General features: G+C 47.4%; 1 protein-coding gene across 4 annotated transcripts in view; it reads right to left on the bottom strand.

The window, feature by feature from the left end:
- Window positions 1-1450: 1450 nt before the first annotated feature.
- The window catches only part of Npnt (nephronectin), a 58386-nt gene continuing 37994 nt past the window's right edge, over window positions 1451-21842 (bottom strand). For 3 of the 4 annotated variants that reach the window (XM_010641560.1, XM_010641558.1, XM_010641559.1), the window contains 6 exons: window positions 21257-21379; window positions 18983-19378; window positions 10858-10944; window positions 10369-10467; window positions 5189-5442; window positions 1451-4064 (listed from right to left, as the gene is read on the bottom strand). In XM_010641560.1, the coding sequence (XP_010639862.1) occupies window positions 3969-4064; window positions 5189-5442; window positions 10369-10467; window positions 10858-10944; window positions 18983-19378; window positions 21257-21379 (1055 nt within the window). In that variant the 3' untranslated portion in view covers window positions 1451-3968. Of the gene's footprint in view, window positions 4065-5188; window positions 5443-9676; window positions 9916-10368; window positions 10468-10857; window positions 10945-18982; window positions 19379-21256; window positions 21380-21842 lie in introns of those variants that run through there. The other variant, XM_010641556.3, reaches the window with a different exon arrangement.

A 21842-nucleotide genomic window follows, 5' to 3' on the forward strand; every position in this document is an offset into this window, starting at 1 on the left:
TCATGATCTCCCCGGCTTGGGAATTTGATGACCGTCGCCAGTGCACAGCTGTCCTTGGTTCTAACCTGCAGCTGGCTGGGTGGTGGTCTCATTCCTGAGTGTCCCCGCTGGTGATGCCTTCACCTTGTCTCTGCCACTTGTGACAGAAAGCAATGACCTGCACCACGAGGGAAAGCGAATGTTCCATGCCCAAAGAAGAATTTGTTTTAAAGAAAAACAAATCAACTGGAGCTTAGTGAAGTTTTGCAAATGGAGATCTTTTGACCATGGACCTTCAGTCCACCCAACTTGGAATGCAAATAATGATAAAGCCCCACATCCCGAGCTGTCAGTCATGGTGCACACCTATCACCCACCACTCTGCGGCTGAGGCAGGAGAATCCTAAGTTCAACCTCATCCTGGGCAACTTAGCAAGACCATCTCAACATAAAACTTTAAAATGGGGTGGGGAATGTAGCTCAGTGCATAGGTCCTGGGTTCAATCCCTACTGTAAAGTGGTGGCAGGGGTGGGGGGAGCAACACACAATCCCAACCCCACTCCGGACCTGCGGACTCAACAGCCCCTACCAAGAGTCCAGGTAAGTCCCAGGTGCACGGAGGCGTGGCGAGCAAGGGGCCGGAAGTTACCCATGCTCCCAAGTCTTCAAGGCTCCTACCCTTTCTGGGATTTAAAGGACTTCCATGAAGTCCACCGCCCAAGGGCCATCACATCAGGGTGTCACCCAGGGCCATACATGGGGCTCAAACTCCGGAGCACCCTGGAATCAGCTCTGCCCCAGTCCCAACCTGGCAGCTTCAGGGAGGGCTAAACTGAGTCAAAGCTGGGAACAGTGAGCTTCCCTCCCAGCCCTGGGGGAGGGTTAGCCAGGGTCCCCCAGAAGGGAAGACGAGCTTGTATTTACCCTAGAGGTGAGGGTCCCGTCACTGCTACGGCTGATTATGGAGAAAGAAAGGCACCGTGAGGAAATTCTAGCCTTGCCCGATTTCTTTAACTTTCTTTATAAAATTTTTAAATTAAATCAGGAAACATTATTGGACTGTGAGTAGACATTATAAATTTTAACAAAATGACTAGTACTTTTCACTTATAGTGCATATATATTGAAATATTTGCTTATAACTTATCCTGCCTTCCCATAAAGGAATCTGAAGCAAATGTTGACAGTGAAATGACAAAACATAACTAAAGCAGCTTGCTAAGGAAGGCATAACAGAGCAGTGTTGTCTTCCCGTGAATGGTAATGAACGTGTATCGTGTTTTATAGCCAAAAAGTATGTCAATGTAGGCAACACCTTTTTCCTAGCCATTAATGCAGATAATGATCATGCCCCTAGTTTTTTAAGCAGCAGAGTGTGTTTTACCCTAGTTGCCTGTGGGAAACATCAGTGAACTACCCCGTGCCCTTCCCAGTTGCAACACACGAGAAACAAAGACCTGATATTGTCCACAGTGTTTTATTTACAAACAATTGTTTGTATTCGGCCATATGGAAAACCACTAACATTTTTCACCTTAGAAAACATTAAATAATAAACAAGATGTTATACAGTACTTTGGATAACTTCTTCCATCAGTTTAGTGCAATGTTTTATTGGCACCTAAAAGTCAAATTTTCAATGATTTTCATCTTCAACTGTGCAGTCATATGACCCAAAAGGAAACAAATCATTAAAAATGCACCAAAGACCGTATTTTCTGGACTTTACACAAAGGCTGAATGATGTATATTCCCCTCCAGCCCTGCCTCTACCAAGTTAAACTACTAAGACTGGCTCTTGGGCTCTTGGGCCTATTGTTAAATGACATTTCCGTTTGTGAACCTGGAAAGATGTTGAGTGTGATGCTCTTACTGCCCAGGTTAACCTGTCACATGTGAAGCAGATCAGCACCTCTTTGCACCCAACGAAAACCTCTCTGACCTGTGCTCCTTGATTGGATCTCTCTAAAAACCTGGAACCTATTGAAATCTACTGAGCAAATGAGAGGCGTATACCTTTACCAGGAAAGAACTCCTCAACACCACATTAGGACATTACTGCATTACAACCACACCTGTCCACCACAACTCCTTTCAGAATAAATGGTTTGGGGAGTTTTTCCCTTTTGCATCTGTCTGTTTTGATCCTGCCACATTTGCCACAGAAGGAGAGATGTTTGAGTGAACTCAGCACCTTCTTCGGCCCCCTCTCCACTAGGAGGTCAGATAGGAAGGGCTGAACAATGGCTCTGTCTGAATCACCAAGCTCATACATATGAGTAGCAGGATCAAAACATCTTCTGGGAGATGCTGTAATCCACTGCTTTCTCCTAAGGGAAGCCTGTCTTACACAGGTGAAGTTCTCTCTAGTTCTGAGAGCAGGACATAGGGAGAGTAAGACCTTGATTTTCACACTTCTTTCTTGTAAAGGACTCTAAGTTAACAAGTGTCCCTGCCAGTAATCACTCCCTCGCACTCCTTCCTGGGCCCACACCCTCTTTGTCTATTCTGAGTGCCCACAGGGGACAGGTGTTCACCATCTTCTCCATGCCACCCCTCATACACCTGACAGCGGCCAATGGTTGGCCCCTTAGTCTTCTCCAGGTGAAACCATCCCAGACCCTCTAATTTCCCATCGTAGACCCTTTTTTCCTCACCCCTTCAATCATCTTTGTGATTCCTGGCAAAAGCAGAAATACTCTGATCACTCCATCAGACGTGAAGCAAACCCTCAGGAATAAGGCTGCCTTTCAGAAGTTAATTTTTTTAACGTAAAGGTAAGAAATGCAGGAAGAAGACGGTTGGGGGTTGGTGGGTGACAGAATTCCCATGGGGCCCTCTTCCTGAGGTGCAAGAGTCCAACACGCAGCCAGTGTCTCAGCTCCAGGACCAGAAGCAGGAGCTACACCTCCCGAGATGTGTCGGCTGGGTGTGACACCAGTACCAGGGGAGCCTCCTCACACTTCCTCCCCACTTCCTGCTAGAAACAGGGCTCCACCCCCCCAACAGCCAGGGCTTTTACAAAGCTTCTCGGGATGGCCAAAGAGAGCCATGTTCCATGACAGAAAAATCTGTCGACAGTGAGTAGGGTTTTCTATATCAACTGCAGTTTCTTGTCACCCTAAACGGATCATTATCCTTGGTAGAGATCCAATTCAAAACTATTAGAAAAATTCCATCACTCCACCACAGCCTGGCACCTCTGCCATTTTTCTCTCACTGCCAGTGGAAGGTCACCACGCTGGATGACATTTTGCCATTTTTTTTTTAAACTCCAGAGATCACAAGCTGCATTTTACTTTGCAACTAGAGTCTGTAAATACTAGGAACATGTAAATATTTAATACCAATAGCACATTTATACAGAACACAGCACTGCTAACAAGGAATATACCATGCCCACTCTACATAGTTGTCTTTATAAGAAAAATACAGGTAATAAGAATAAATGCATCTCGGTATGTTATACACCCTTGTTTATAAAGTGAGTGGCAGTAAAAGTCAGAGTTCAGGACGGGCCAGAACGAACTTCGTGGAGAGGGGAAACAAACAGGCACACTGCACATCATAGCTTAAGGGAAGTCAACACCACACACAGCATGACACTGGACAGAGAGCGGAATGGCCGTTTGCACAGAGTTCTGAAGGTTCCTCCCGGCGTCTGATACAAGCAGCGTTTTGTAACCAGGATGAAGGATGGTGCAGGTCACACACGTGCAAGGCCTCCCTGCATGGGCCACGGGCATGAAGGCAACACCCACAATGGCTTCGATGCGTCTGCACTCACCCTTGTCCTGCAGGGTGTGTGTGGGAGTCACTGCTCCCTGGGACTGCACAACAGCGAGCCAGTGAGACCTGGGTCAGCACCTGGACCCCTGCTGGCCCACTGGCTCTTCTCTCAGGCCTGGGAGGAGGGAGGAGAGGAGAGAAGGTAAGGACTGGAAAGAGAAGAGGGAGCAGCAGGGGAGCCACGGCCAGCTGTGGGTCGCTAGCGCTCTTCGGAGCAGGGGCCTCTTCTCAAGCTCACGTCGTCCAGCCCGATCTCCCCGGGATGGCCACGCCGCCTTTCACCCTTGAAGATGACCTAGGAGAAAATGCACAACCAGTCAGTCCATCTCTGCCCCTTTCTGTGCCCTTTTCAGTAGGAGAATACAACCTTCCCCTGAATCAAACACAAAACCAGGCTCCAGGTGGACACATGTGTGAGGTCACGGCCACGTCACCTGAGGCTGGTTCCCCACCTGAAACGGAAGTCATCGGGAAGTTGTCCTTCAGGCTCCATGACTCAGACTGGGTGACTCCTTAAAGAGCCACTTGGACTACAGACCACTCACCCCAGGAAGGCTCAGAAAACAGACACTGGGCAACAACAGCCAAGGTGAGAAGAAGGAAAAGCGTAGGAAGAGTGTGACGGAACAGAAGGGCCAGACACTGAGCCAAAGAGCCAGACGCTCCTAATAGCATGCAGCCTTCGGAGGTGCTCCTCAGCTCCTCAGCTCCTCAGCTCCTCAGCTCCTCCGACCCGGACGGGCCGAGCTGCACAGGACAGAGCGAATACCTACACCACCCGCACAGTGGGTGGCTTTGCCTGAGTGAGCGCCACTTTCGCTACTCTTGTATTTTATCTTCTGCGGAACAACCGTGTTCCTTTTAAAACATTAAATTACTCTGGGGATTTTTTCTTTTTGGTCCAAGTAATATAAATATTAAGAAACAATTTAAAGTGCAAAGAGTCAAACAAACACAAGTATGCTGATAACAGCCGTATTAACGGAGTCTGTCTTTTCTTCTACAGCAGTTTGGATACATGCTGTCTCTTTCTAGCAAAACTTTCACAAGCGTCAACATAAAGATGGTACTTTTCCAAACACACAGGTTACTTTGGTGGGATGTCAGGGATCGTGTCCTTGTTATCACGACCGTGTCATTTAAAACAGACTTCATATACCCCACCAAAGCTTTGTCTGAAGACAGCGGTACTTTCCAATTGCACCTTTGGGTTCCCACCAAGACTGCTGGCCTGGGACCTCTGAGACGGGGGGAATGAACTTCAAAGAAACATTTGCAAGGAAAATAAAGAACCTCTTCCACGGTAATTTATGACAGTAAAATCGGGGTTTGAGGAACTGAGGGAAAAGGAAAAGGAGGCACAATTCAGCTGTCACCCCAGCCCCCGGGTTCCCGTCAGCTCTCAGCTTCTCCACTCACGCTCTTGATGTCGGCGCCCCGCAGGGTGATCTGCGTGTGCCTCCAGCCTCGGCCGCTGTCTCTGCCCCACAGCGCTGCCCCGGGGCCACCGTGTCTCCTCACGGACACCTGGAGCGTGCCCGAGTGCAGCCCGGTCACCTTGTGCCTAAAAGACAGACACACGTGCCCCGAGTGCAGGAGGTGGCCCAGTGGCAGCACCAGGCGTGCGGCTCTTCCCTCGGGGGCCTTGGCCGCCACGGTCAGGTACTGCCCACCTGCAACAGGAAGAGCAGGGCTGTGTGAGGGCCTCGGGCAGCAGGGCCAGCCGCCTCGCTCTGAGCTTTCACGAGCTCATCCCTGGAATGGCCACCAGCGGAGAGTTCTGGACTTTGAAGGGGGGAACAGGTCTCATTTGTCCAGCAGTCTGAAGTTCTCTGATGTCTACAAACGTCATTCGTGGAGAACAGAAGTCATGTCAAAGACACAGGATAATTAGCAATCCAAGTGCTATCAATGCTTCAGTGGAATACAGCCAGACATACATAGTCCTACACACATTACACACACACACACACACACACACACACATCTCTGGCTGTGTCGTTCATACCCACCACCACCCGGGTAGTTTGGTAAAACTGACCCGGTGCTACATTTCCTGGGAGAAAGCTCTATGCAACAAAGCACGCGGGCATTTACTGAGCTTTGCCTGCTCATCCTCTCCTCTTCCTACTCTAAAGCAAAAGGATCTTCTGGAAACAGCACTGTTTACACCGTCCACACTGGTCAACCCTAAGCCCAGGGAGACTCAGGCCTCTGCAAACCCTCTGCCTCTTCTGGGGGCAGTGACTGTACTGGCGGAAAGGTGAATCTGTAACGCCACCTACCTCCTACGTCCACCTATTTTACGCCAGTGTATGTAAGTGGACACACAATATTAACCTTGCACTTGACACAGAACCTCTGGTGCCGTCCTTTGTCTCCTACAAAGCCGCTTCCCTCCATGGTTAAGAGAATTGCAATTAAAAAAGAAGTTGAAGCAGCCGTGTAGCAGGCGTGCTGCTTCTGAAGAGAAAGTTACACGCGGTATTTGAAACTCCATCTGGGTTCAAATGACCCTCCCTCAGGCGCTTTTATCTTTGCCAACTGAAAAGGGCACTCTATGTTTGGACACTGCTCTGCCCACAAGGAAAACACGGTTGGAACCCAGGAGACTGCGAATGACTTGCAGTCAGAACTGAACTTTCCGGATCTGGAAAGACCACAGTTCCAGGGAAGGGGACACATATGTGGATAGATAAGGGTCCAGCCTTGTCTGCTGAAAAAGGATAGCCTCGGGGCTGCGGCATCACCCTGCAGCACATTACCCCATCTGTCTGCAGTTTCCACTCCGTGAGGGATGGTACTGATTTTATTTCTCATGGTGAAGTTCAGGACTGACTGTGAAAAAAACCTCCTAGCACCAAGAAGGACAGTTACCAAACACACTCATTCTGTAGTTGCTGTTCAAGGTTGTAAATCTATTGATTTGAGGGTTTTCTTTAGCATATAAAAATATTTGCAAATCTAGGTCTTGTATAAGAAGTACACACCAGTAAATGAATCATAACTGGAAATGCAAACATTGTATATTCCTTCACAAATGGCACCATATGGATAGAAATAAGTAAAAAGTTTTTTAATTAGAATAATTGCTAGAAACTATTTATTAAATTCCTTATATTCTTCTCCGGCCTTCACACACTCCAAGGAAACCTCTAACTTCCACCTGAATGTCCTAGAAGAAAAGCAGGCACAAAATGATAACCTTCGCTGGTCCCTTCCCATTGGTGTAAGGCCGTAACTCCCCAACATCTTCTAAAAGTAGACTGTGCAGCTGCTTGCTGAATACGTCATGCATTCCCCACGTTCCCCAAACTCCCCGCCCTTTGGTTCCCTTCCTTTTCGCTAAGCTAACAACCTGCTCACTGAATCCGTGGGATTCCCAGGGCCCTCCAGAGGCTCTCACAGCTGCAGCTGCGTTGGAGGTTTTCTAACCAGTGCTCACGGGCTGGACCCCTTTCTCTCCACCTGCACAAACGTCTCTCCCAAGAGGGAGCCCCCCTCCCACAGCGCCTGCTCTCTTTTTAAACAGCTGTACTGGAAGCTGAGAGGGACCCTGTCTGTCTCTGTCGCTCTCAAGCATCCGTGCCCTGGTGGTCACAGAGGACACCTCCAACCCTGGGTCAGTTATTGGGGAAGAAGCCCAGCCCCATTCCTCCCCCAGGCTGAACTTTCTAGTTTCTTCAACTGTTTTTCACAGACTTAAGACATCCCTCTCCGCGGGTCACTCCGTCATGAGCAATGTAAATTAACTCTATTCTTAGACCAGAAAAATGTTGCCTCAGTCACTTAACCACAGCAGATTTTCCGTTCTGGAAAAGTAACAACTTTTTTATGGAAATTGGCTATTTTTTGAAAGTAATGTCACAGGGTTAAGTCATACTGATATCACTGTCCAGCAAAACTCTGAAGTCTCTCACACCGTGCTGAGTCACATCTTCTGGTCCCAAGCTGCCAGGCTGGCCTCTAGGCTGTGAAGCACACTGTGAATTTACCCCCAGTAGATTCTACTCTCTTCACTGGTACCACTAAGTCCGCCGGCTCTGTGCTGGTTGTATCCACACAAGCACTTTTCAGCTTTGAGTCAGCCACAGTTAGGTCAGCTGTCTTCAGTATCGAAGTTCAGTACACAATTAATCCAAGTCGTTGGTAAAAACTTGGCCAACCCTTGGAAAGCGGCCTCCGGGCGCTGGAATCAATCATCGGGAATCCTCCAACTGCCCACAAAGCTGCTGCTTCCTCTCCGTTCTGTGACAGCACAGCCCAAAGACTATTCCCAGCATGCTTTGCGCATGCTGCCCAAGTTCGCCACCGCTGAGCCGCACCCCAGCCCCTCCCTGTACTGTTCCAACTTTCATTCCTCTTCACATTTTCCTACCACAGGGCGAGGGGAATGGCGGGTCACAAATTTACACACTGACAAATATGATAAGTTAAAGAATGAATGTTGAGAAGTAGTAAGTTGGTTCTAAAATATGCTGTTTAAATTCTAAAACTCCTTTTAGTCGATTTTACAGAGACTGTCTTCAAACAGAGTGTCTACACAGAGGTGCCATGAGCTCTGAGCATAGCAAGAAGTACCAAAAAGTACTTCTAAAGGAATTCATCAGGACCACACACGTTATTCAGAGTCCTGTCGCACATGGTAGCTGGAGACCTTTCCTCCTCTCATAAGACATGGTTGGTGGTCAGTGCTGTCATTGCCCGTGACGGAGGTCAGACAGTGGGCCAGCAAAGAAGCCAGGGCAGTAGGACACATAAGAAACCGACCTGGGCTTTGGCATCTCCCTAGTGAAATAAAGACAGCATCACCCGCTCCTCGGGGTGGATGAGAATGAAAGTACCCAGCTGAGCAATTAGCAGGGGCCTTAGTTAGGATTAAAGGTATTCTGATTGTCTTGTTCACACCCTTGTGACAGTAACGACCTTGTCCTGACCAGAGCTGACTCTCAACGCGGGAGGGAGTGATGCATGAGTGTTTTGTGTATGGCCTACGTGGTTTCATAACTACAAGAAACACTGTAATTTCTTGAATATTCATAGTTTTAAAGGCTTAACCCAACTTTTTATTTTAAAATACTTGTTATAATTCAGTCTTAGGGAATTAATAAATACGTTTTGAATTAATTTTTCAATTTATTATTAAGTTTATTGGCACGTTGTAGGACTACACTCTGATCACATTCATCATGGGGAATTTGTACCTGTACATGATATATCTTGGTTCTTATTTTTCCCATTCCCCTTTCCTCCCCTCAATCCTTCCATTCCTCCCTATTTACGAAAGCTTTTTTCTACTTTTTCCTTCTTCTCTCATCTTTTCTTTTCCTTTTTCCCTTTTCCCTACCCCACCCCCAGTCTCCTTCCTCTTTCAACATAATCTTAAATGGAGTACTACTCAGTCATAAAGATAAACTAGAGACATTTACAGCTAAATGGATGTACCTTGAGACCATACTCAAGTGAAATAAGTAAGACAGACGTGTAAATGCCAAATTGTTTCTCTAGAGTGAGAAACTGAAAGTATAAATGAGGAACAAAATGTATAATAGATAATGTGAAATAGGATGAATTAATTTTTTAACATCTCTCTACTTGTGCACTCTGGGCCAGCAGCGAGGTATCCCTGGGGGTGCTGTTGGAAATGCACCAAACTCAGCACTTTTGGGGCCCCAAGCCATGTGCCCCCCATGGTGGGGAGCAGCTGTCACAAACCACAGCTCCCTGAGCTCACCTCCATGTGCCCCAGCACAGTTTACAGACCAGATACAGTAGCTAAGAACTGGGCTTCTGACATAAGTGAAACTTGTCTTTACAGCTTGTATCTTTTATTCTGAAAATCTAATTAGGAGTACAAAAATAAAAGAAAGAAGAAACCAAACATCCCTCCATTAAATTGGCCTAACTCATAAAAGATTTAATTACTGAGGGGAGGGAAAAAATAACAATACATAGCTTTGCTTCCTGAAACTAGAAGACAAACATAAATACTGAGAGTCAGTCTAATGGGAATCGTGCAGGTTAAAGTTCTGTCAGTTTTCCAAGGGATTATGTCCACATGCACCTCTCCAAGAACCCAATCTCTTTAATAAGTGGTGGTAATTTGCAACTATTTCGTCCAGCATCAGACTCCCAACTGAGCACTTCTGCAGAGAGAGAATACCACGTTGCAGGTCTCCAATGCCTCCCCTACTGCCCCTCAAATGTTAAAAAAAAAAAAATTAGAGGACAACTGAGACAACAACCAAGAAGGACAGTGACCCCAGCCCATTTGCCCCTACATTACTTCTTTGGTTCCTGGAGACCAGGCATTACAGAAACACAAACAACTTGAAAATTACACACTGGAATGAGTGCACACACGATTCACCAAGCTTTACGAGAGAAATTAGCTGGCCTTAGAATTTACTCTCTGTCTTCCATCAGGTCACTGCCTGGTATCTAACAGACTTGGCTCCCATGAGGAACGCGGGACATGAATCCCAGGCGGTCTTTCCCAGCCCTCATGAAGTAAGCATGGAGAACAGCCAAGGTGCCCTCGGCCAGCAGAGAGGACCCAACCCAGTGTGTGGGGCAGGACTGGAGGAAGCGGTTCCTACCTGCTGGGTCCCAGGCCGGTTCCCAGTGCGAGTCACTGTCCTTCTCCCTGATCCATCCACAGAGGCCATGGTCAAAGTTGCAGCTGTGCACGAGGACACCTGTAAGGAAGGGACAAAGGAGGAGATGGCAGATGTGACAAGTGACCTGCAACCCATGAGCATCAGTGTCACCTCCCGCCCACACCCAATGTCCCACAGCCAACTTCCAAGAGGAAATCCACCACTTTTTCTCAGTACAGCCCTGAGCTCAGCTGGGTCACCCATCATCACTTATAAAATGTGGCTTCCTGATCACAATTCAGACAGCACCATGTTGTTAAGCGGAAGTGATGATTCATGACTATTTTGGCTCAACTGATTTAACTGAGTTGTAAAACACACAAAAAAGAAGCTGATGCATCATTTCCCCAGTGGGGCTGAAAATTCTAAAGTTTAAAAAAGTCATTTCAATGAAATGGAAAAACAACAGAAGGTCACAACTGTGCCCACCTGGGTCGTCCTTCGCCTGGTCATCTGCGCTGACTCCTCTCTCTATCTCAAATATCTCAAACAGGTCGTTCGAAGGCTGCCGTGGAACTGCAAGAGAGGGTTCAGTGCTGACAGGAGCCTTGCCCTCCATTCGTCTGGGACCCCCGATCTTTACGTTCCACAATAAGCCTCACCAAGCGCATACTGCAGTGATTCACGCTGTAACACCGATCTGAGTATAATCTACAAAAATAATTTCCAAAAGTTTCTAAAATTCAACATAAAGCTAAGTTCAAGGCTTTCATCTGGAAAATACCTTTTAAAATAGCTTCTGATGTCTGCCAAGATAATAATCTTCACGAATTCTAACTGCACCTCTCTGGAAGCTGCGAGAACCAGGAAGGCCTCTAGTTGCAGCGAGGCCTTACCTAGTCTCCTCCTGCCCGTCCAACTCCGCACAGGCGACCAGAGCTCTTCCCTGATGCCCACTCCTGCTGATGAACCTGCCGAGCTCCACCTGCCCTCCAGTCGCAGTGCACGCCCAGTCCTGAGCGATGAGCGCTTTCTGGCCCAGGCAGAGTTAACTCTTCCCCCGGCTCCCACAGCAGCGCTCACGCTTGTCTGGCCCTCCGCGGGCCTCTGACGGCCTGGACAGCATCAAATGCAGCTTACGCGGGTACTTTCGGGGCACGCCCGGTGTAGGGCGCTCAGTGCAGGCTCACTAGGGAAATGCAGACTAGGCCGAGAGCCTCGTCTCCTGCTCCTCAGAGACACCGGGGGGGATGGAGCCAGAGAACCCACTCACAGAAGTCGCTTATGCAGCCATTCACCGAGGCACGTGTGACTCCCGCCCTCATGCCCAGCACCAGGGAGACGGGTGAGCGCAGCAGGTGAGGCCACCGGAGAGGCCCTGGTGCAGTCTAAATTTTGGGGGAAGCAGGCGGCACGCATGGGGGCGATGAACATCGGAGAAACGGACTCAGAGGAGGGCTGCGAGGGAAAATGCCCGGAGACGTCAGGACCTGGGCTGTGTCTGGGAAGCTGCAGGGGGAGAGGAATTCCTGGCCGCAGCCTGGGTGCTCCCTCCGAGGAGCAGGACTCCAGCCCATTCCCTCCATCAGGCAGGGATGAGCGAGGCGGGCAGCCCAGAGCAGGCGCCAGTCCGAGGGCTCCTTGTCAGTGCTGCGTCTGTTATTCTTAGCAGGAACTTAAATAACTGACACTGTCATATTTGCACGAACAGTTTTTAGCTCACAATTTCTGGATTCCTTTTCCTTTTTGTCTCAAAAGTGAGAGCAGGGAAGCCCGACCCCAACCCGGGTTCCCGCGGACAAGCCTCCCGCCCTCTTTTATGACTGACAGCACTGACACCCAATCACAGCTCTTCGGTCCTCATGAGGCTTGAGGGGGTGACACCTCTTTCCTTTCCTTGCAATATTAAAAAATCTTAGGGCCGGGGATTTAGCCCAGTGGTTTGGAGGCCTGCCTTGCAAGCACAAGGACCCGAGTTCAATCCCCGGTACCAAAAAAAAAATCTTAAGCATTCTTCGTTCCTTCTGACATAAGGTTATAAAAACAGAACAGTCGTGCTCTTGACCCTGTCTATACCGTAACTCATCTCAGAAGAGGAATCGCACAGGACTCTGTTCAGGGCCCTGTGACACTTTGCAGGCCCTCCCACCCCACCCGCGGAGGACCTTCGTGCAGAGCAGGCCTGCTGCAGGTGCGGACAGGGATGGCGCACGCAGGTGAACCGGCACAGGCGGTCCAGAGGCCCCCGGCGACCACCACCGCAAGGGGAAGAGTATGGTACCATTTTGGAGAATGAAAAGGGATTCCGGAAATGCTAACAACCCGATGCCCCCACGACCCGTCCAGCCGCCCCATTGCCGCCCCTCGTTCACAGAATCAGTCACGAGGCCGAGCGCCACCTGGGATGGCCAGCAGGGAACTCACTCGTGCTTCTGCATCTGTACTCGAGAGGTGAAGACGGACAGTGTTCGTTCTAAGATGGTTGGCATACTACCCAAGCCAGTTCTGGTGTTTGCTGGACTAAACAATGAAAGATAATGCTGCTTAAATTCCTTGTATGCTCATGGGTTTGGTCCATGGAAGGGAAAGGTGTATGTGTCACCTTCTTATATTCCCAAGGCTCTTTCTGGGGGACAGAACTGGAGACCCCAGACCAGAGGTGGAACGAACCCTCCCCACTCCCTCCTGTTCCCGCTCCAGATGCAGAGCATAAGCAAGAGAGAGGGAAATAAAAAGCTTGGCACTGAGCTCCTGCAATTTTCCTCACCACATTAGAGAGAGTTCTTCACCATCTACCATTACTGGCAATGAGAAACGGGCTGCTGGTTACAGAAGCAGGACTGTGCTCGCCAACATTCCCGTCGCACAGGAAGCATCTATAGAGCTCAAAAGAGCAGAACTGCTGGGAGAAATTAAATCTCTGCTGAAAGGCAGAACACAGTCGCGGCCACTCAGCAGTGAGGCCACTCTGTGCCACAGCTCCTTCTCTTTCCTGTACCATGTGCACGTTTTATAAAGAATCAGAACAGCTCTGCGGCGTGGCCTGGAGAAGTCCTGGGAGAGCTGAACAGCTAAGTGATGACGGCTGTTCTCCAAGCACGGCCAGCTCTTCGCTACAGAGAGAACATCTCACAGGTTCATCCTGATTCCTCTGCAAAAGCAGAGGGCACGCTTGGCCCTCAGTGTCCCGGGCACAGCTGGGCACCTGTACCCCGGCGTCAGGCAGGCTCTCCTGGACGGGGGCCTGCGCTGAGCGCAGCCCAAACAGCCCCTGGGGGTGGGGAGCAGACACCACCTCCCCTAGAGGACAGAGCGACGTCCACCGAAAGGATGGAAGGACACTTCCACTGCTTTCCATCAGACCCCTCACCCCAGCTCCCTGTTGGGACAGACTCCTCTCTGCAAAGGCCCCCTTTCATTACCGCTGTACTAAAAGAGTTGCAGTCTTTATTTCAAACATCACAACTGTTTCCCTTGGCCCTGTAGATACCTAGACGAACACAGCATCCCAATTATGCAGAAATAAGCAAAGTAGCAAACATCTGTTTTCATTTTTTTCTGCTCACACAATAGCTCACATTTGCAAATTGTTTCAGAAAGATCTGGTTGGCCAGAAACAACAGTCAAGTTACAATGAACTATAAAAATGCATCAGAAAACACACACCCAGAACTAGAAGATAACATAAAGCCATTGTTTAAGATTAATTAGGAAGCGCTATCATTATTATAGGAACGAACCCAACACCAATAGCAGTAGTAACTGAGCGTGCACTGAGTTCTGACACGCCAAACACTATGGGGAGTTTGATGTGGACTTTCTCATTGAATCCGCTCAGCTTTCCTCCAAGGTACACATATTATCATCCCTGATTTGTAGGAAATTTTAGTAACATATCCAAGTCATAAATGGCTAGGACTACAATAGTTTTCATTATACTTCTAAAGATAAATGTAACTTCATTTTTTTCTAAAAAAAGTCTAATTTCTGACTTCGGTCATATTCACCAAGAACTCAATTTATACTTTCTGGAGAGAAGTATTTTTTTCTTTACCAACCACCACAGAATCCAATTAAAATATAAATCAAAAATCATGAAAACTTTCAGAATTCACAGCACCACAGCCTGACCTGTAAGCAGCAACAACTTGCTAGGTTCAAGTCCGGAACAGAAATTCAATCTGCAGGGAGAGGGCTGTTTACCAGAGAACAAACTAGTTGCAAGACCTTTTCACCCCACAGCAGAAACAATCTTTTCACTCATCAGCACACAGAATCTGGAAGAGAAACCATCACATCTCCACCACTAACAACTGCGGGATCAAAGCAGCCACAGGCTGCGAGACCACAGAAGGTAAGAAGGGGACCTCAGGACAGCAGCGGGAGTGCAGCTACCAGCAGAGATGAAAGCGGTTTTCTTCCTGCTCCCAGCACTGAGAATTTCCACACATTCTCCTGTCTGCTTCTCTGGTGCAGCCTCTCCTAAGCATCTAATCCATCCTGCGTCCCAGTCCCGCCTCTCCGACACCTTTTCTCTCCATGGTATGAGGCAGGTGAGCACATGCCCAGCACGAGCACAGCAGGCTAAACCTCCTACATCTGGTTAGTTCTGTAGCTAAGACTCAGTTCTGCTGGGTGGAGCCTCCGTTACAGTTATAGTCCTGTGGCCCAGGTGTGGTCTGCAGACCTGGGGCAGCACCTGTGAACTTGTTAGAAAGGCAGGATTGGAGATCCTCCCCAAGACCTGCTGGGTCAGCCGCGTGAGTCGGGCACACAGTCAGATGACAAGAACTTTCCTCAGAACGTCCTAGGGAGTTCATCCGCTGTGGGGTTAGAGCAAACATCTGAAATCAGCGCCTCCTCTGGTCATGCTGGGCCAAATCAGCTTCTGACAACATTTTGGAGGGAATCTGCTTGCTGGCCCAAGCAGTGTTATATTCCTTGTAATAATCTGAGTCTTCTGCTAAAACTGGACATTCTGGAAGACTTGAGTATAAAGAAAAATTTGAAAAGTCAAAAGTAGAAGTTAATAAAACATTTAATGAAGTTTTAAAAGCCAGTGAATGCAAACTAAATTGACATGATTAAGAATCAGAGTCCCGTGGGTTTTTGTTTTTGTTTTGTTTTGTTTTTGCTTTGCTTTAACACACACAACTCAGTCTTGTTGGGAGACCAGGAGTCTGCACCTCTGACCCCTCTCCGAGGAGTCACTGCTACAACAAACTGCTGTGATCTACGATGAGGGAATGAGACAAGATGACAACATCACCCAGAATAGAGTGAAAAAAAAAATATATATATATATCCAGGGCCACTATTCTTGTCTTTTTTCTTCTAGACTTATAAGCATCCACATACATTGAGATATGTATTTTATGTCTAATTGGGGTCAGATGGTATATGCAGTTTTGTATCTTTTTTTCATTTAGCATTTTTAACACATGGGTATTTTCCCGTTACTAAATATTTCCTAGAAGACATAGTTGATATGAGTCATAAATTTTTATTTATTATATTGCTAAAGCAGAATGCATTCTCTCTGAGTTTCTTATATTCTGGGTGTGCATGAGGTTTTCCTTTTTTCCCCTTTTTTTAGTTTTAATTCTTTGCTCTGAGATAGCTCCTACCCACTTCCTTTGATGCTAGACTTTTGTTTCATGGTCTTCACCTTTGTAATGATTGCCCACAGTGTACCCCTATATTTCACATGAGCACCCCATGACTAAATCTGCCTTGCTGCTTTTAGTCTGACCAGCACTGTCCTGTCCTCCCTGAACCCCATCACTCCCTCCAAATGATTCTGGAACCTCCAGAGCTCATCAGGGGGCAGCCCCAGGCCCATCCTCCTGGCTCAGCCCAGCCTGATCTGAAGCTGACTGCAACAAACTATAATCCAAAGCACGAACTAATCTCACAATAAAATCCTGTTGGGAAATGATGCATCTTATATTAATTAAGCATCTCCTAAAGACGTACAGTTTCAAGGCATATTAACCTAAAATGCAGAGGGCTCCTCCAATGAGATTTACTTTTAAAACTTCACCAGAGGTGGAGAAAATATTCAATGAAGAAATGATGATGAACTGAGTGTTCTTTTGTGTTTTCTGTGGATAGATACTAATTGTTTTGCTGAAATAAAAACACAGGACTCCTCCCTGATTGGAATATACACTATCTCCAAAGACCACAGGTATTTTCTCAGGCGCTGACCTCACCCAGCAGCACCGTGGGTCTAGAGTGAGGGATTTGCTTCCTGGCGGCCTTGCCAAAGGCAGCGGTGCTAGCGGTGGCCAGCACATGTCCTGGACCAGGACCAAGGGACCCTCTCCAGGGCATCTTCAGCACCACTTTCCCCATTGTACTCCCTCGGGCTTCAATGCTACTTGTAGTTCACAGGCAGGCAGGAATGGAAAGGAATAATGGAAAGACAGACTTTTTTTTTTTGGTATGGGGATCGAACTTAGGACCTTGTACTTGCAAGGCAGGTAGGCAAGTGGCTGCACCACTGAGCTAAATCCCTGGCCCAAGAAAGCTTTTTAAAAATGAGACAGTATTAAAATGAATACTCAGAAAGATGCTATCCCCATTAGAATGTCTTTTCACCTTAATCACCAAATTTTCTTCACTCCTAAGGCAGCAGAGTAACGTGATTGTCATATTTAGTTAAGCCATGAATTAAAAAGCACATTAAAGGATCACTAAGAGATGGAAAAACAGACAAGCAAAGGACAAAGAGAAAGAAAGATGAAATTACAAAGTATGAACTTCAAAAAATAGATATGTACCGATAAAATGTATATTTTAGAGTTACCATGTAATTTCCCTAAAAATATATGGATTACCCAAAACACACAGCCACCACAGAATTAAAACTCCATCTCTCTTTAAATGAACAGTGACCTAAGGGAAAAAAGTTTAGTTGAAAGTCACATACCTGGGAAAAGCAGTCCAACTTTTCTCCTTTAAAAACTATAAATATCAGCATGTTAGTCACCCAGTAAAAACCTACAGAGAATTAGATATAAAAGACACAAAGGGCTTGGGATTTGACTCAGTGGTTCTGGCACCTGCCTCGCAAGCTCAAGGACCGGAGTTCGATCCCCAGTACCAAAAAAATTTTTTAGAAAAAGACACCAAAGTTTGATTCCATCATAAAGAAATGGGTAAAGGAAAAGAAGAAACTGGTCATGTACAGAAAGGTGGCTGAAGGAGTGAATGCAAAGGTAAAATACACAGATTAAAACAGGACAAATGAAAATAAAAAATACAAAGTGAAACGACATTGAGATTCCATCTTGCCCCAGAAAGAACCCCCGTTCTCAAGAAATGAAACAATAACAAATGCTAGCAAGGCCATGGGGGACAGGAGCCCTTCCGCAGTGGTGGGGGGAGTGGAAAATGGTGCGACCACTATGGAAATCGGTGTGAAGACTGCTCAGAAATCTAAAAGCTAGAATTCCATTTGACCCGGCTATGGCCCTTCTAGGCATCCTCGTGCACGAGGTCAACCCATCACACCACAGTGGCACGCGCACACCCGTGTTTACAGCCGCACGACTCACAACAGATAAACTTTGGAAGCAGCCTGTGTGTCCATCAGAAGACGGACGGGTAAAGAGAAAGGGCTATTTGCACGCAGTGGAGCGCTACTCCGCCACGCAGAAGGACAAGCTTAACTCATTCAATGGATGCACCTCAAGACCATAATTGGGGGAAATAGATCAGTCACCCAAGTTTGAATATCACACGGTTTCTACCATAGGAGAAGCCCAAGATATAAATAAGAGCAAAACAAAGGACAGATAATAGGAAGTAGTGAGGTGGGTTTTCTCAAACAGGAAGGGGAGTGACAGACGGGAGGGAGGGACACAGGGGAGAGAGAGGGGAGGAGAGAATTCAGATGCGTCACATCCATGCACCAATTCCTCATGACGAATGTGACCATTATGTACCGCAAACATATGCTAAGAAAAATTAAAAATAGAGTAAAACTGCCAACCTTGGCCTGGTGATACGAGAACAACTGTTCCCTCCAGAACTGGCCGCTGCCCAGGGTCAGTCGGTGGCACCACTCCTCAGCCTGTCCCCGCTCATCTGGCCGTGACACTGCCACCTCCTGGGCCTGTGGCGCTGTCCCTACTGCGAGCCTCCTCCCTCATCCCCTCACCCGCACCCTTGGGAGGCCTCCCTGCAGCTCTGTAGCACACTTGAGCACTTCCTCCTCTCCTTCCCAGAGTATCCTACATCTCTCTCTCTCGAGAACACAGGGCCACAGCACCCCAACCTGGGTGACTGTCCTTCCCACCAGACAGGAGCCCTCTCTGCTTTACCTCCACAAGCCCAAGGCCCTGTACAGGCCCGGGCCCTCTGACGGTCACTCCACGATGTCCACTGAATGGATAAATGAACTGGTGGATTAAAAGTCGGGTGGCAGGGAATACAGATACATTTTCCACCTCTGAGAGCTTTCAAGTGAGTCCCACTGTGTTAGAATTCCCGTACCAGGTAAGAGCTGCGGCAGCCCCGTGACTGTGACAGCCCTTCCATTCCCACACGTCCTCTCCGATCTGCCCACCACACTCCTCATCAAGAGGTCTAACCCTGCTGGACTCACTGAACACATCTCCTCTGGGCTTCTGCGGGTCCGTCTGTATCCTGTTGTCCACTGTGACCCCTGGCACAGAGGTACCGGTGGCCGGTGCTGCCGTCGTCAGCCTGGTTCTTGGCCATTCTGGGGTTGGAGGCAGCATAGGAGCTCTGAGCTCTGTTGGCAGGGGCGGCGGCGGCGGCGGAGTTGGCTGTGGGGTTGGCTTTGGCGTAGGCTTTGGTGTTGGCCTAGGGGTGGGACTGCTGGTGAGGACAGGAGGGACAGAGGGTATCCGCGGAGGCCACTGGGTACTGCCAGCCTCGGGGATCCGATTGCTTTGTCCTCCGTCGCCCTTTATAATGGTACCGTTTCCCTGTGGCCCATGGACTGGAACTGAAGGTTCGATCATGACTTTGGGAATATCTGCAAGATAGAAAGATTTCAATCAATACGAGATAATTTTTCTCTAAAAAGTGGAACATCAGGCTGTACAGAAAACACATGAAAACATCTACACCGACTAGTCTTCCTTTTCATATTCACATTGCTCCCTACAGCAAGCTGTGCTATTTTCCAAATGACAAGCGTGTTCGGACGTATGCAAGAGGAATGAGCATCTGCATGAGGGATATGTATCACTGAAACACAAAGAGGTTTAACTGCGCCATTTCTCTGAACACTTGAGTGCATCCTTTATCTGCCTCTAGTAAATCCTTCTCTTGTCTCTTTAAAAATAAAAGCTTTAAATATTTGCAAAGTGGTAACAGCAACAGTCAAGAAGATCAGATAAAATACACAGATGTTTTACGCATTTCTGAGTAGCACATGTGTGTAGCACGCATGTTGCATATATGTGTATATGCTAATAAAGCTGTGGTTAGAACTATCTAAAGATTAAAACTTTTCTCACCCACACTTTATGTAAAGTCAATTAATGTCTAAACAGTTTGACTAAATGGTTCTACATCTTGTATTACAGTTGGCATTTCCTTCCCTCTTATTAATCTACACAACTGCTTTCTAAAAACAGTTTTCAGAGGTTACAAAGACAATTTGTGAAAACTTTCCTTTGGTAATGTTCACCAAAAAGAATCAATAACCTGCCCAGAATTGTATCCTACAGACTGGGAATGAGGACCGCAGGACCCTTTAATCCCTTTCATTTTATACCCCATGGTTTTCAGTAAATATTTTACTCGGGAAACTTTAAAAATTATCTAATGTTACATGAAAGTATGCCTTTGGTTTCCAAAACTCTCATCTCAGAGAGCACGCATTTCTTCATGTTTGCCTAGGAATACACCCACTGCTCCAAAAACAGCTTACAAACTTAAAAGTGAAAGTTCTGAATGTAGAGAAAATAAACATGGGAATTATTTTAATAGAATTAGAAGACAAAACAGGCAACAAAATCGTGGACTATCATCTGATAATGATAATCTGATGCTGATGACAAACATTTATTTCCAATTTTAACAAAGTTAAATTCTCGGGGAGGATTCTAACTTTGTTTCTAGCTAAAAGGAAGCTATAGAGGGATTTTAGTAGAGGAATTGTAATGCCTATAAGATTAGAATGTATTACTGGGTTTTTTAAAATACACGAGCAAGTGGTCTTATTGTTTGTGAAAAGCCCAGACTCGTCATAGCCGCAAACATAACAGCTCCTTGTTAAATGTGCTCCTGTGTATTGAACAGTACTGTCATTCGTGCAGGATGGGACAGGAAGGGGAGACAAGAGCGTACAGTGGCACAGCACACAAAGGCCCAGCCCTGGAGTGGCCTATGTGTCCATCGCAGATGAACGGTGTAGGAAAATGTGCACTTGCCCACAGTGGAGCACAACTCTGTCACAAAGAGGGATAAACGTGGGGCACTTGCAGGAAACACATGCGCCCTGCAGAGACACATTGCTAAGTGAAATAAATCAGATATACGAGCTTATATGGTGTCTCTCATGTGAGAAACCCAAAGTGTACATAAATCAAGCAGCAAAATAAAAGATAAATAACAGGAAAACAGGAAGACAGATCTTTTGCAAATAGGACAGGGACCAAGAGATGGAGGAAGAGGGGAGAGGGGAGACAGGGGAGGCAAACAGAACTAACATGTTACGCACATGTACCAACCACCCCCAAGGCGCGTACCTGTCATGTACCTCAAAGGTGCACCATACAGTTTTTAAAGACACTTTTTTTTTGGTACCGGGGATTGAACTCGGGTCCTTGCGCTTGCAAGGCAGGCCACCGAACCACTGAGCTAAATCCGTGGCCCGAGAAACGATTTTTAAAAAGCTACTCACACACGCAGCTCAGCCCGTCACCTTGGTAACCCTCGATACACTTGCACTCATACGAGCCGTGCACGTTGTAGCACTGGGCAAAGCCGCTGCACTGGTGCTGCCCGAGGGCACACTCGTCTATGTCTGCACCAGAAAGTAGGGAGAAAATGGTTTGTTTAGGAGCCAAACAGGAAGACATGGAAAGTACAGTCTCAAAGGGGAGTGTGAGTGAGTGTGTGTGTGTGTGTGTGTGTGTGTGTGCACGCAGTAACAGGGATTGAAACCAAGACATTCACAAATGACAACTCCAGCGCCCCCTCCCCCCGGCTTCTTGAGGCCAGGTCTTGCTAATTTGCTAAGTTGCACAGACTGGACCAAAACGTGCAATCCTCCTGCCTCAGCCTCCCAGTGTTGGGATTACAGGTGTGTGCCACCATGCCTGGCTAAGCTTTTTCTTTCTGCAATATGAAGGTCGGTGTAAAATCAGCAGATAAATGGGAGAGATACAGTACATGTGGATCCAGAGCTCGTGGTGGTCAGGTTTGTTTGATGTAATGTCCCCCGCCTCCCCGGACACAGAGGAGGTCTCTAAACACCACAGGGGGAA

This window comes from Fukomys damarensis, unplaced genomic scaffold (genome assembly GCF_012274545.1).
Source record: "Fukomys damarensis isolate Sample0158 unplaced genomic scaffold, DMR_v1.0_HiC HiC_scaffold_25, whole genome shotgun sequence".
In the NCBI taxonomy this organism is placed as follows: Eukaryota; Metazoa; Chordata; class Mammalia; order Rodentia; family Bathyergidae; genus Fukomys; species Fukomys damarensis.